The sequence below is a fragment of the Xiphophorus hellerii genome, chromosome 7, assembly GCF_003331165.1.
Source record: "Xiphophorus hellerii strain 12219 chromosome 7, Xiphophorus_hellerii-4.1, whole genome shotgun sequence".
Lineage (NCBI taxonomy): Eukaryota > Metazoa > Chordata > Actinopteri > Cyprinodontiformes > Poeciliidae > Xiphophorus > Xiphophorus hellerii.
Window position 1 is genome coordinate 189092 of NC_045678.1, and position 15562 is coordinate 204653.

At 41.3% G+C, this 15562-nt stretch overlaps 1 protein-coding gene across 1 annotated transcript in view; it reads left to right on the forward strand.

Moving 5' to 3' along the window:
• Positions 1-15562, forward strand: part of ubxn4 (UBX domain protein 4) — a 40822-nt gene that overhangs the window by 23510 nt on the left and 1750 nt on the right. The window contains exons 8-11 of the mRNA XM_032568066.1: positions 6638-6802; positions 6895-7022; positions 10555-10657; positions 11389-11520. Of these exons, the coding sequence (XP_032423957.1) occupies positions 6638-6802; positions 6895-7022; positions 10555-10657; positions 11389-11520 (528 nt within the window). The remainder of the gene's footprint in view (positions 1-6637; positions 6803-6894; positions 7023-10554; positions 10658-11388; positions 11521-15562) is intronic.

Genomic DNA, 15562 nt, shown 5'->3' on the forward strand with positions numbered 1-15562 from the left:
AGAGAGCACTTGGACAAACCAGAAGCTTTCTAGAAGTTTATTCTCTGGACGGATGAGTAAAAAATTTAATTTCTTGGCCATAATCAAAGGTGCCATGTTTAGAGAAGACACTGCATTTAAAGAGAAGAGTCTCCTCCCAAGCGTGGTGGTGGAAATGTGAAAGTCTGGGCCTGCTTTTCTGCCTCCAGACCCTGACGTCTCCATATAATCCAGGGAACCATCAATTACCAGGACTGTCAACAAATTCTTGACCAGAATCTCCTGCCATCAGTGAGGGAGTTGAAGCTGGGACAGAAATTGATTGTGCAACAAGACAATTATTCAAAACATTCCAGCAAAATACCATGAAATGGCTTAAGGGAAAGAAGATTCACTCTCTAGATTGGCCCAGTCAAAGTCTGGCCTTCAATCCCATAGAAATACTGTGGCAAGATCTGAAACAGGTGGTAGATGCCAGATGTTCCTCCAACCTCTCTCAACTGGCAGAGTTTTGCAAGGAGGAGTTTACAAACTCCCAAAAAGCAGATGTGACACACTCGTTTGTGGTTACAGAAGACATTTGGTTGAAGTAATGGCTGTAAAAGGAGGTGCGACAAGGTACATGTTTGGGTGGTTCACAAACGTTCAAGCAGCTTTGTGTGTATATATATATATATACTGTATATATATATCCTCAGATCAGCTGAGGATATCCTCAGCTGATCTGAGTATTTATCAATCAAATTTTATTTGTATAGCACATTTCAGCAGCAAGGCATTTCAAAGTGCTTTACATCATAAAAAAACAAAGTCATGAAACAGAATCAACAATCAAAACAATACATTAAGTCAAAGTTTCAAATACAACTCTAAACAGGTGGGTTTTTAAAGGAAGTCAGTGCTTCAGCTGTTTTACAGTTTTCTGGAAGTTTGTTCCAGATTTGTGGTGCATAGAAGCTGAATCCTGCTTCTCCTTGTTTGGTTCTGGTTTTTGGGATGCAGAACAGAACCAGAACCCGAGAGGTCTTTAAAGTTGATAAAACACCAGCAGATCTTTAATGTATTGTGGTGCTAAGCTGTTAAGTGATTTATAAACTAACAACAGTATTTTAAAGTCTATTCTCTGAGCTACAGGGAGTCAGTGGAGGGACTGTAGAACCGAGGTTCTACAGTCCCTACTGTAGAAAGAGGGACTGTAGGGGGACTCTATCTTCCTGGTTTTAGTGAGAATGCCAGCAGCAGCTTTCTGGATGAGCTGCAGCTGTTTGATTGATTTGTTGGACAGACCTGTAAAGACACTGTTGCAGTAATCAGTGTGACTAAAGATAAACGCATGGATGAGTTTCTCTAGATCTCGCAGACATAAGTCCTCTAATCCTCTAGATGTTCTTCTGGTGATAGAAGGCCGACTTTGTAACTGTCTCAATGTGGCTCTGACGGTTCAGGTTAGAGTCCATCACTACTCCCAGGTTTTGGACCTGATCGCTGGTTTTTAGTTGTACTAGCTGAAGCTGTGCATTGACTCTAGATCGTTTCGTATGTGTTTCAGTCTTTGTTGTACCTGTCTCACACTCACAGTCTCATCCTAGCACCAGGTGAGATCATTAGTGGCCTGTACGTAGAGAAATGGAAAGTAGCCCAATCTCTCAGCTTCGAACACTAACTGGTGTGTGTTCCTCAGTTATGACCTTAGGGAGTCGATTTAATCTCTTTCAATTTCTGATGCCAAGATGTTTTTTCTGCACCAGCCCTTAAGAAGCTCAACTTCCCTTTGTGCATTGAGTTCTCATTCTAATAACTGAGTTCTACTATGTTGATATCGACTGCTAATTTAAGAAAGGTTGTCATGCTAAGATGCTTACTGTAACACTTAGGCATACAGATGTCTTGCTGCTCATATATTTATGGAGGCATCTGGGAATGATGGCTTGACATTTGCCATTTAAGATTATTTAGAATATGTAACATATCATTAACAAAGCTTTTGCTTTCCCGGAGTTGGTGATGAAAACTAACAGGGGCCTCCTGTATAAAAGAGTGTGCAGCTTTCACACTAAAAATCAGCATCTGGACAAATGGGTGCACAAAATATTCATAAATACATATGTAAATTAGTATAAGGAGGCAAGGAGGCACTGAGGACAGCGAGAGCCAACTTGAACCGTGCTATCAGGTTAGCAAAGCGAACCCACAGTCGAAAAATACAGGAGTTCTCCACGACACCAGCAACACCAGAAGTATGTGGCAAGGCATAAAGGCGATCACAGATTACAATCCATCCTCCCCCCCAGTGGGTGAAATTGATGCTGACTTTCTAAATGGACTCAATAACTTCTTTGGGAGGTTCGAGGCACTGAACAGTACTCAGGCAAAGAAAACGGTTCCCCACCAGGAAGAGGAGGCACTCTGCCTGGACACAGCCGATATGTTGGAGACTCTGAAAAGAGTCAACCCACGGAAGGCCCCAGGCCCCGACAACATACCTGGGCGGGTGTTCAGGGAATGCGCAGGTCAGCTGGCTGGTGTCCTAACAGACATTTTTAACACCTCACTGGACCAAGCCACAGTGCCAGCCTGTCTCAAAACTGCCTCCATCATTCCGGTGCCAAAGAAACCTCAAGTCACCTCTTTCAACGATTACCGGCCTGTGGCACTGACTCCCATCATGATGAAGTGCTTTGAAAGGCTGGTAAAAGAACACATCGTCTCCAGACTTCCCTCCACATTCGACCCGTTCCAGTTTGCCTACCGCCGAAACCGCTCCACTGAGGACGCTATCTCCTCCGCCCTACACCTGAGCCTGGCTCACCTGGAGGAGAACACCACTCATGTGCGGATGTTGTTCCTGGACTTCAGCTCAGCGTTCAACACAATCATCCCACAGCATCTGGCAGGAAAACTGGGACACCTGGGCTTCAGCACCCCCCTGCGCAACTGGCTGCTAGACTTCCTCACCGACAGACCTCAGTCAGTCCGGATCGGACAACACACCTCCGATGTCATCACCCTCAGCACAGGCTCCCCTCAGGGCTGCGTCCTGAGCCTTCTGCTGTTCACTCTGATGACACACGACTGCGTCCCCAGGTTCGCCACCAACCACATCGTGAAGTTCGCGGACAACACAACGGTGGTGGGCCTCATCAGAGACGACAACGACCTGGACTACAGAGAGGAGGTGGAGCAGCTGGTGGACTGGTGCAGAGACAACAGCCTGATCCTGAACGTTGACAAGACGAAGGAGATGATCGTCGACTTCAGGAAGAACCGGCCCAGCCACGCTCCACTGCTCATCAACAGCTCGGCTGTGAAGGTGGTCAGCAGCACCAAATTCCTGGGGGTGCACATCACTAACGACCTCACCTGGACTGTGAACACCACGTCTCTGGTCAAGAGGGCACAGAAACGTTTGTATTTCCTGCGGAGGATGAGAAGAGCACACCTGCCCCCGCCCATCCTCAAGATGTTCTACAGAAGCACCATAGAGAGCATTCTGACCAGCTGCCTCTCTGTGTGGTGTGGAGGCTGCAGCGCCTCCGACTGGAAGAACGTGAGGAGAGTGGTGCGGACAGCAGAGAGGATCATCGGGGCCCCCCTTCCCTCCATTCAGGACATTTCATCCCAGCGCTGCTTGTCCCAAGGCCGAAACATCATCAGTGACCCCTCACACCCCCACCATGGACTGTTCTCCCTGCTGCCCTCTGGAAAGAGGTTCCGCAGCATCCGGTGCAGGTCCACCAGGTTTCGAAACAGCTTTTTCCCACTTGCCATCAGACTGCTGAACTCTTAACTGGACTGCACTTAAAATCTGGTCTCCACTTTATACCTTTATACCTTGCACATGTACAGAGCTAAGTAACTTCCTTTTTACTGTCAGTCCTGCACTTTATATTTTATATTTATATTCATATTTTATACTGTATTTTATTTTTATTCTGGAGTAACCTCACAACATTGAAAGCTCAAAACACTGTCCTGAGCCGTATGCAACGAAATTTCATTCTGTATACACCCTGTGCATGCAAAATGACAATAAAGTCAGTCTAAGTCTAAGTCTCTAAATACCTGGAAGGCTGCCAACACTTTAAGCAATAACCATGGCAACGGTACTTGCTTGTAGTAGTATAAATATTTATAATAATTTCTATTTTTTTAAAAGGTTCTTTCAGGGAACATAAGGTCACCTCACAAGAAATAAAAATAAATTGTAAAAAAAAAAATTCCAAATCAAAAAAAAGAAACTAAAGAGATCCACGTGCAAATGCTTGTTTGAACAGCAGAGCGTTCAGCCAGGATTTAAAGAAAGACAGCATCCCAGAGTCCTTTGCGGTGAGTGGGGAACCTGGACATTTATTCTAAATAGAGGAATTGTGTATAAGTTGCACATTTACAGAATAGAGATGCTTGTATTCATAAAGGCGCATTCAGAAAGCTGGGATGGCTCGACTGAAGAATGACTCTCGATCTGTCAACAACTCCAGCTGGACCGGCACTGTTAACACACAGCTCCTTTAAGTTCTGCACAGAGCTCCAGGATGATCAGTCCAAGTAATCTAAGTGCTAATAAACCATTATCAACATTTCACAGCAGATCAACATGATCTCTGATCAAATGCTCTCCCCAAATCTTTCTATTGCCGATGTTTTCCATCAGAGCCAAAAGGTTCCACAATTACGCAGCTCACCTATGTGCAGCTGCTTATATAAGTGTGATTGTCTACACACCTTGATCACCTTAAAAATGATCAAACCTGACCTGTTTTGGAGTTAATCTGCTGATCCAACCCTGTTTTCTTTTTCAGCGAGAATGAAAGTACCCCACAGATAAGTACTTCATGCGCTTTGGCGCACAGACCGATGCGTTGCATCTTTACATGACAAAAACTGAGGAGATTTACAATTTACATTCAAGTGAAGTTTTCACATCCTTTTATTTTATTAATTTTGTGTGTTATGTTACTGTCCGAGGATAAATGTAGTTCAGTTTCATCGTTTACAATACAATAAAATGAAATACAATATAAATACAATAAAAGATTGAAATCATGAATAAACATTGTTTCAGTGCTTCTTGGTCTAAATAACACTGAATGAACTCAGGTTTCAGTGTATTTAGGTGAGTTTTGGTGCTTTGTAGTTTGTTTTTGTCCTCAGAAAATGTTTGTGTTGCTGCCACACATTTTCACGGCAGGTCAAAAGTTTGCATATATTTACACCACACATTTTTTGGGCGTACGCACAGTTTATACACTAGGCCCCAATTCTTTCCTAGGTTATTGGATTTCATGCCTACAACATCAAAAAGATATTGGATTTTGTCTGGAAGAAAAAGGACTCCATGCCACATTAGTCAGCTTTCTGTGTTGCAGAGGTCCCCAATCCTGCTGGCTGCTTCACAGCAGTCATACTTTACGTAAAGAATGTGTCCAGTATCAGAGAGTGGTGTTGAATGGTGGATGCAGACATTACAGATCAGCCTTTGTTGGTGTGTAGCTGACAGTTTTTGCCCACGTTGGCTTCTGTTGTGTTTGCTCAGAACAGCCTCATCACCTCCACCTGTTGCAGCAGGCTTATGTTTCATGTTACCAGGATAAAGCTGCTCACCTGTCTCTCCATTCTGTCCTTGTTGCTCATCCAGCTTGTTGTTGAGCAACCTGACAGCGGAAGATATTGTTCCTTCTGCTGAAGCCTCCAAACTAGGGTCTGGAGGCTTCAGCATTGATTTTGGCTCTTCTGCTCCTCTTTGATTTACCAAATGACTTTCTTTTTCGCCTCTTTCAAATTGTCATGACATTATCTGAATACCTTAAATGAATGGAGAGTCACACTGTCACCTTCTATTTGCTCATGCCTAATATGAATAGAGAAAGTACATTTCCAAAGGTCTAAATGCTAAGCTTGTTTCATAGATTTACTTGAAGGCCTTCAGAGACACTGATGGCTGGAAGTCCTTTGGGAAATGGTCAAGATCATTCAAGGGAATACATTTTCATTCTTCGAATATGTGTTGATGGCTCGTGACTAAGGTTTGTCACCATTCCAGGCTAGGTGTCAGTTTTACTTTGTCAGGGATCTGTAATCCTCCCATGTAGCTTTCTCAGAGATCATTCTCGTCATTTATCATTGTTATCACTGAGAAATTACACTGTACAGAACACTTTAGCCAGTTTGCAGATAACATAATATATTCTCAGGTCTTGGTTTACAGGCAGTAATGCTGGTGATTTGTGTAATCTCTCTTACTTCCATCAGAATCCAGGGTCAAATAAACAGTTTTAAACCCTTAATATCTTATTCTTGGCAACAATATTTGAATTTAGGATCGTTGTTTTAAGAGAAAAACATACATAAGTACATAAACTTTCAAAAAGCATTTTATGCTGTAAAAACATTTTATTCCCTTTTTAAGATTGAGATAAATTATTGTGCATTTGTTGTTGTTTTTTAAGCAACCAAGTTAGTGAAATGCATTTTATATCCCATTTCATTTAAACAGATAACTTACTAAGTTTTGTAATTTAATATATAAAAAGAAACACTTGTTTATATTTAACCATTCTTTTTAAAGAAGAATGGTTCTTTAAAACCATTCTTCCCCTCAGTCACTAATAATGACTGAGGGACTTCTCAGTCATTATTAATTTACTTGCATGTTTTTCAGAATGATGTCAGAAAAGAAATTGAGCGCAGGAAGATGGGGAAGCAAAACCAAGAATTTAAGAGAAAGCAGGATCAAGAGAAAACCAAGCAACTCCTGGAAGAAAGGAACAGAGAAAAGGCAGAAGAGAAGGCTGCCAGAGAACGAGTGAAGCAACAGATCGCTATGGTAATCTGGTCTTTTTCCTATCTTAAATTTGAAGGTTGCTGTCATTGTATGAAATTTCTGCTCCTGACTTGAGGAAATTGTGGTTGTTGTAGGACCGAGCAGAAAGAGCTGCCAGTTATGCCAAGATACGTCAGGATGAGAAGGATGCCAAGCAGAACCTTCTACAGGCCCGGCAGGCAGACCAGGAGGCCAAGAGGGAGACTCTAATCAGAGAGAGGAGGTAAATGATTAAACAGATTGCTTTAAATGAAGACTACTACATAATCAGTGTTTAACATCATTAATTCAGCTTAACTCTTCACATAAGCTCACAGAGATTCTTAAAAGTGGCAACTGTAGATTCTTAAAGCATATTTATCCTATAGATTCTTATTAGAGGTCTATTGATACATAGGTCAACCGATATTTTGGGTCAATATTTGTTCTCTTCTTGTATCGGCATCAGCAATATGTACATGTATTCGCTGATGCATTAGCGCATTAAGTAGCCATTCCTATGTTCACATGAGCGTATGCATTGCCATGTCCTCCCTGGCAGAGAGCGACTGGTAATGTTGTAAGATTGAGTGCCAACAACAACAATGGTAAGTTTTCAACTTTTCATGTATTTTAACTGTCTAATTTAGCTGTGAAAGTCTATCAGTGTCACATTGTGAACGGGAGGGAACAACAGTGTGTATCTGTTTCCCTCTAGCTCGGGCCTTGAAAATTCACTGGAGGATTGCAGGCATTTGTAATGCGGGAAACTCCCGCATAAAATGACAGTAATGTGTGATAACATGACGCTTGCATCGGCGAGATGAAGTAGACGACTTCCATCACTTCTCTCTTTAGTGTGAACTCCCGCCGCTGTCCAACTCTTGTTTTCAAACCAACAGCTGTTGGATTCTTTTGACAGAGTGCTAATGAAAATGTCTTTAATGTGTAAACTTACCAAATGAAGTAAAGGGGGGGGGGGGGGTATTAACCAAATATCTTTTTTATCAGACTCTAAAAAATATCACCTTCACTCTGTGGCTCAGATGTTTCTCATTCAGCAGCAGCGAACTAAAAATGGCAGGCAGATTCATTTAGAAATGGCACATGACCTGCTGTTATATAGCGCTTTATCAAATGTGAGGACTCCAACCCGTATTCAGTCATTTAGCCATTCATGCACAGATTGACTGGAGTGTATGTTAAAAACTTCTGAAGATACGCAAGTTAAGTGTGAAGACTAAGGCATGTGGGACTGATCCTCCATTAATCAGTTGTTTATTTAATACAAATAAACAAATGGCTGACTTAATTAATGTGGCAAATATTGCATCAAAAAAAGAACTTTACAAACTTTGGTGACTTGCAATGTGACATAAAGTAATGTTTGTTTATAATTTACCAGTATTTACAGTGGATATAAAAAGTCTACACACCCCTGTTCAATTGCCAGGTTTTCATGAAGTTAAAAAATTGACAGCAAGACAAATAATTCTACAACTTTTTCCTCTAGTGTGACCTATATTCTGTACAATGCAATTGATAAACAAACTGAAACCTTTAAAGGAGAAAAATATAAAATCAAAAACTTAGAAGACCTGAGTGCATAAATGTGCACATCTGTAAACTAATACTTGCATAATAGTTGCAACACCTTTGGCTTTTATTACAGCACTCAGTCTTTTTGGGTAGGAGCCTATCGACGTGGCAGATCTTGATGTGGCAATGTTTGCTCATCTTCTTTGCAAAAGTGCTCCAAATCTGACAGATTGTAAGTGCATCGCCTGTGCACAGCCCCACAGATATTTGATGGGATTAGGGTTACGGCTAACTCTGGCTGGGCCATTCCAAAGCCTCAATCTTATTATGGTGTAGCCATTCTTTTGTGGTTGGTGTGTGTTTTGGGTCATCATCATGATGAAAGATGAAGTTCCTCTTCATCTTTAGCTTTCTAACAGAAGGTTTTGTGACAACACTGACTGGGATTTGGAACCAAGACCACCACCGAGGGAAGTTGAGACCGAGTCAAGACCAAGACCAGTGCCCCGCGCTACATGACATGACAAAATGTGAAATATGATCAAAATTGCTTCTCAAATTGATCTGAAACACCTAGAGCTGACATAAATTTAACCAATATTAAAAGCAGAACAAACTCTTTGTTTGTTAGGGTAGGGTCTTTGTTCTGCTTTTAATATTGCTTTGCTTCCATCTCTGTGTTCTATAATCCGCGGTGGTCTCATGCCATCCCTAAAAAGATAACATTTACCCAAATCATTCATGTCAGAAACCACCCCTCTGCACCATTAAACAGCAATTGAGGCAATGCCCTGATGGTAAACAACGCTCAACTAAGAACATTGACCAAAGAGCAACAAGCAAGAAGTAACCAAGCACAAGGTGCACACCATGACTGTTCTCACCCTCTCTCCCACTGCATGAAGCCAGGCAGCACAATGTTGTAATGTCTGCCATCATGGCAGAGATTACAGCTGCCACTTTGAACAAAAACAATCAAAGAGCAATGCGCATGTTCTACGTGTTCTTTCGTTCTTGTGTTTTATTTATTTGCTAATTAAATAAATATCAATGTATATAATTAAATAAAATAATGATAAGTGAGACCAACTAGTTATCTGTCTTCTGACACAAGATCAGCTTGATTAGTTCAAGGGGGTCAGAGACGGAGCTTTCCAAGTAAAAAATGTCACTTCCTGTTCTGAGGGGCTTAGGTGGTGGCAGACCCTGACGACATAGGATTGTGAGGCATCCAATCAGGATCACTCATGCCAAGTTTGGTGCCAATTGAGATTTTATGTGAAAGTTGTAGTGTTTTGTTTTCTTTGGCGAGCACGCCAACTTTGGGGCCCTGTAAAACCCCCTCAACATGTACAAAAAGTCTTTTTTTGATAACTTTAAAGCCCCATGCCTTATCTGCATCCTGACCAAGAATGAAGCCGATAGGTCGAAATCCCTAGGAGGAGTTTGTTAAAGTTCAACATGAGTAAAAAAGAAAAATCAAATTTGACCTTTGATCCAAAACGGACGATCTCCTGTTTATTTTAGGGGGTACCGCCAAGAGACCTTTTTTATTTGGGAGCCTCTACCTACGTACCAAGTTTCAGATCTCTACGACTTACGGTTTCTCCTATCTCACGTTAGGGCCCTATGGAGCCGTCTCACCACGCCCACTTGCGATTCCTCCAAAATTTGTACATTTCAGCCATTATTTATGTCTGATCTAGTTTCTTCTGTTCCATAATTATCATGTACAGTATGTGTCATGCCAACAATATAGATGCCAGATAAAATACGATGTGACTGTGCAGACTGCAGACACTTTAATACCAATCAGAGATGTGAATTAGGACCATATATGGAAGTGGATCAAATCAGATTTTTTGGGGAATAAAAAGCTCGGGATTGGGCCGCTCAGACTGCGATGATAAGTTGGATATGATTTGCATTTGAGCAAAAAAAAAAAAGATTTATGTCACATTTGCCTGTTGTGTGAATGTAGCCTTTGAAATGTGTTTAGGCATTTTAAGCACCATTGAATTAGGACGTGTATCTGTATGATATTGAAAATGTTTTCAATATCTTACAGATGTTTTCCTTTTCTTTAGTATAAAAGATGCATAGATGTGGAGTTGATTGTTAGAAGAACAGATTTAAACTGTGAATCCAAAACAAGACTAAAACTGCAACTATCTTTGCTTCTTTGAATGATGTTTTAATTCTGTGCATCTTCATTGTGTTTGTGTGTGTGTGATCAGTACCAATTCAAGGATACAGTTTCGACTTCCTGATGGTTCGTCCTTCACCAACCAGTTTCTCTCACAGGCCAGACTGCAGGAGGCTTGGGATTTTGCTTTTGAGGTCTGTCTGACTTAATCATATGCTCATTCTGTATGTCCTCCCCATATTCATTCTTTATCTGTTTTTGTAAATATGTTTTGCCACATATAAACTGCTCATCTGCAGTTTCTTTCTGAAACATGGCCAAACTGTTAGACGTACAATAAAACATGCTTTGAGTGCAGAACTCAATATAAACATGTAGTAAAAATAAATAAGAGACATTTTTTCTGAGAGGAAATGAGACAAGCATCTTATTTTGGAAGGAATATCACATTAAAAAAAATCTTTATATGGATTACAAACATCAAATCCTCATAACTATTTAGCAGCCTTGCATGTTTCCACTGCTATTTGGATGATTTATCTATGATTGTGAGGTCCATTCCTTTCAGTTAGAAATGCCTTCCCGCTGTCACTCTATAGAATAGAATAGAATAGAATTACTTTATTCATCCCAGCAGGGAAATTATTTAATCTTAGGTCTTTCCACAGGTTCTCTTTCGGACTGCTCGGAATTTTGTCTTTGACACTCTCTCAGTCCTAGAAAAAAAATTCCTAAAACAAATGTAGAGAGAAATTAACCGTCTATGTGAATGAGCGCAGACTGAAACATTCTTGTGGTATATGTTCAAATGACTTTATCACTATGACTCATAAAACATGTTTTCTTCCTGATGTATGCTTTGAACTTTCATCTCAGAAATATAGCTTGGCTAATGCATCTAATAGCAGTGTTGCTTCTGTTTCAGGAAATAGGAAATCTGTATGGTAACTTCTCCTTAGCAACCATGTATCCTCGACGAGAGTTCACCAGTGAAGACCTAAACAAGACCCTGCTGGAGCTGGAATTGGTTCCAAGTGCTTCCATTGTTGTCCTCCCTGTGAGTAGTCCAGAGTCTGATCTACACATCTTCTGTTTATGCCTTCATTTTCTGTTTAAATTAGTTTCTCATTTCTATTTTTATTTTTTTATTTTTTTCTCCAAAGAGTTTTTGCGGCGCTAGTGGCTCGTATTTTTTGCAACAGTAGGCAGACAGGAAAGTGGGCGAGGAGAGGGGGGGAAGACATGCGGCAAAGGTCGCCGGGACCGGGAGTCGAACCCGCGACGTCCGCGTCGAGGACTAAGGCCTCCAAACGTGGGGCGTGCTAACCCCCTGCGCCACCACAGCACAATAATCATTATAAAAGAACTTAATACTGTTATGTATTTTTTCAGTTTCTTATTGATAAGTTAAACAAAACCATAATACATTGTATAACACCTTTTTCCCCAGTTCAGTGAACACTAAAACCTTTACCCCTTCCAACAGCCTCCAACAATTGCACCAAAATGGGTATATTCACTATAATGCCAAAAGAATTCGCTCACCTGCCTTGACTCACATTTGAGCTTAAGTGACATCCCATTCCAAATCCATAGGGTTCAATATAATGTTGGTCCACAAGACTGTCCACAAGGTTTGGGGGTGTGTTTATGGGAATTTTTGACCATTCTTGCAGAAACGCAATAATGAGGTCACATACTGATGTTGGACGAGAAGGTCTGGCTCCTAGTCTCTGCTCTAATTCATCCCAAAGGTGTTCTGTTGAGTTGAGGTCAGGATTCTGTGCTGGCCAGTCAAGTTCATCCACACCAGACTCTGCCATCCATGTCTTTATGAACCTTGTTTTGTTTACTGGTGCAAAGTCATGTCAGAAGAGGAAGGGGCCAGCTCCAAACTGTTACAACAAAGTTGGGAGCATGGAATTGTCCAAAATGTCTTGGCATGCTGAAGCATTCAGAGTTCCTTTCATTGGCACAAAGGGGCCAGGCCCAGCTCCTGACAAACAACCCTCCACCAAACTTTACATTTGGCACAATGCAGTCAGACAAGTACCGTTCTCCTGGCAACCGCCAAATCCAAACTTGGCCATCAGATTGCCAGATGGAGAAGCACGATTTGTCAGGCTCCTACCTCCTGGGGACTTGGTTAGTGCCTTGAAATCGTCTTCAGGTTCTTCTAATCCCCACTTATGTTTCTCTGCTGCAGCTGATTCTCTATTTTTTATCTATCTTTCCGTAGATGTTCTTTCCCTCCCTAATTGTTTTTTCACAATTTCTTCTGCACAACTCACCGCTCCTTGTTTCCTAATTTCAACAACTGAAGAAATTTGGATGATGGAAATTACAATATTTACCTTTGGATTTAAGGTATTTTAGAATTAAAATGAATGTCTTGCTAAGAGATGCTTAACTATGTAATTTCAAGAATTGCGCCACTGAGGGTGGCAGCATGTTGGAGTAGCTCTGTCCTTTAATTGAAATCTTTTCTTTTAATCAAACATTGATTTCCGCTTTTTTGGAGGGAAATAGCTTTTTGGATAGTTGTCCCTTGTTTTGCATTCTGTGTGGTTGGATTAATGATTTGGCAATTTTTTTGGATTTTTCCTATTTTGTTATGATGCTTAACCATAGTGAAAGGGTAGTTTACAACAGGGAGCAGCTGATCAACATCAGATAAGCTGAAATAATCCCACAGCTGAAGCCAAAAATACCAGTGGAGTTGAGAAGGAGGCGTTGTGGATGCAGATCAGGAGCAAAAAGGAAGAGAGAAGGAGGAAGTTCAAACCATCTCTCCATCTGTTATAATAAGCAACGGAGACAGTGGCGGTTTCTGAAATGGCCTACATGGGAAACTGCCCAGGGTGGCATTTTGTGAGGCGATGCATGAGCGAGAGATCAGAGATCTGGTGGACCACTTTGTGTCATGGTGTGGAAACAGTCATCTCATCTTAAATGTGAACAAAACAAAGGAGCTGACTGTAAATTTCCGGAGGAACAGGGTTAGATCAAACTCTAGCTGTGCCCAAATTCAGGGGCTACATTCTTCAAAGGCCCGATTTGTAGGCCAGCTACGTCATAGGGTGGCAATAAAGACTATCTGAATTTGAAGACTTCTTCAAATGTGGCCGACAAATGTGTCCCTCTTTTCCCCAGATTTGAAGGATGTCTGCGGTGTATCCTTCATGGCCCACCATATCCCATAATTCTTTATGGGTCCAAACCTGGCATTCAGGCAAAGCGGCAATGGCGGTGAAGAGCGGCAAATTATTTTGCTATATTACAATTTAAGTGACACAACATGATTTTTTATTATGTTTTTAGGCGTGGTTGTGTAAATTTCAAGTATATGCTCGGTTCCTCAACACGTCACCTAATTGCAACATTGCGCCAACATTTTCAGAGATGTCCTCTCCCACTGCATCTACAGCCATCTCCCTTCGCTCCAGGTTCAGTTTACCAGGAGAGAACGCCTGACTCCTGGCACATTGTTTTAAAAACTTCCTCTAGCTTTCCCCAAATGAGTGGAAGTTAAACACCGATATTATTAAGCAGTAAAATGCTCGGTTTACCAAAAGTATTTAATTTTTTTCTGAGCAAATTGGTTTCACTGATTAAAGTTAAGCCTTCAAACATAGTTTTATTTAACTGTGAGAGCTGGAGAGTATTACATTTGTAAATGAATAATTTGCTTATATTTATTCCTCGTATGTGCTATAAACGTTTGAACATTTTAGAATCAAACTAACAGATTTATTTTTTACTATGAACCTTTACTATAAAAGGTGAAGAATAATACAGAAATCACAAGTAATACATGACTAAAAACAAACTTCGTCTCAGTTTTTCTTTCCTTCGCCCCTCTGTGCTTCAAGCTGTCACGGTTGCTAGGCAACATGGTTTCACTGAGGTGGGGGCGGGGACAGTTGGTGAAGGCTAAACCTGTCCGAATTCACAGCTTCTCTCTTCCGGTCGTCGTTTATCCACGGCCTTGGAAGAACCCGTCCTTCGTAGACCGTGTCCTTTGAAAGATGAAACCCCTGAACTCGGACACAGCTCCTATTTTCATAATGGGAGAAGAAGTGGAGGTGGTTGAGGAATACAAATACTTTGGTGTTAGCCTTGACGACAGACTGGACCAGAGATGCAACAGTGAAGCATCTAGAAGAATTTTACAGCAACACTTCTTGAGGAAGCTAAGATCCTTCAAGGTTTGCACCAAGATGCTTCAGAACTTCTATAAGTGTTGCTGAGAGCGTCATCTCTTCATTGATCATCTCTTGGGGCAGCAGCATCAGAACCAGAGACCTAAAAAGGCTCAACAGCCTGATAAAGAAGGCTGTTCTGGGGACGACTGTGAAACCTCTGGAGATGATTATGTAAAGAAAAATTCCTCATAAAATCAAGAAGATTGTGAACAACCCTGAACATCCTCTTCATGAGAATGTCTTGGGAAGGCAGAGTATCTTCAGGCAGAGGCTTCTTCAGATTTACTGTAACACAGACCGCTACAGGAGATCTTTCATACCAGCAGCTAACCCTACAATCTACAATAACTCTTTGAAGAATTAATGAGTCAGACAACATTTAATTTCCCTTTGGGTTTAATAAATTATGTTTGAATTTGAATTAAATATTGGTGTCTCGGGCATGCCGTGGTGGCGTAGGGGTTAGCGCGACCCATATTTGGAGGCCTTGAGTCCTCGACGCAGCCGTCGCGGGTTCGACTCCCGGACATGACGACATTTGCCGCATGTCTTCCCCCCTCTCCTTTCCCGTTTCCTGTCAGCCTACTGTCATATAAGGGACACTAGAGCCCACAAAAGACCCCCTGGAGGGGTAAAAAAATAAATATTGGTGTCTCTGAATTTCTATCAGTGCATCATTTCAGTTCATCAACAATGAATCTAAACTTGTTCACTCATTGATTTTTAAATCCTTAAAGTTGTACATTTTCCTCAAGTGTGGAAAGAAAAGTTCACATAAGTCAAAAGTTAGAAGTTAATATTACATTCATGTCTTTTATGTCTGTATGCAAGACTTGAATTCTAAATTTTTGTTTATTTTTTGGAACTGTCTATTTTGACTTGTTACTGTACAAC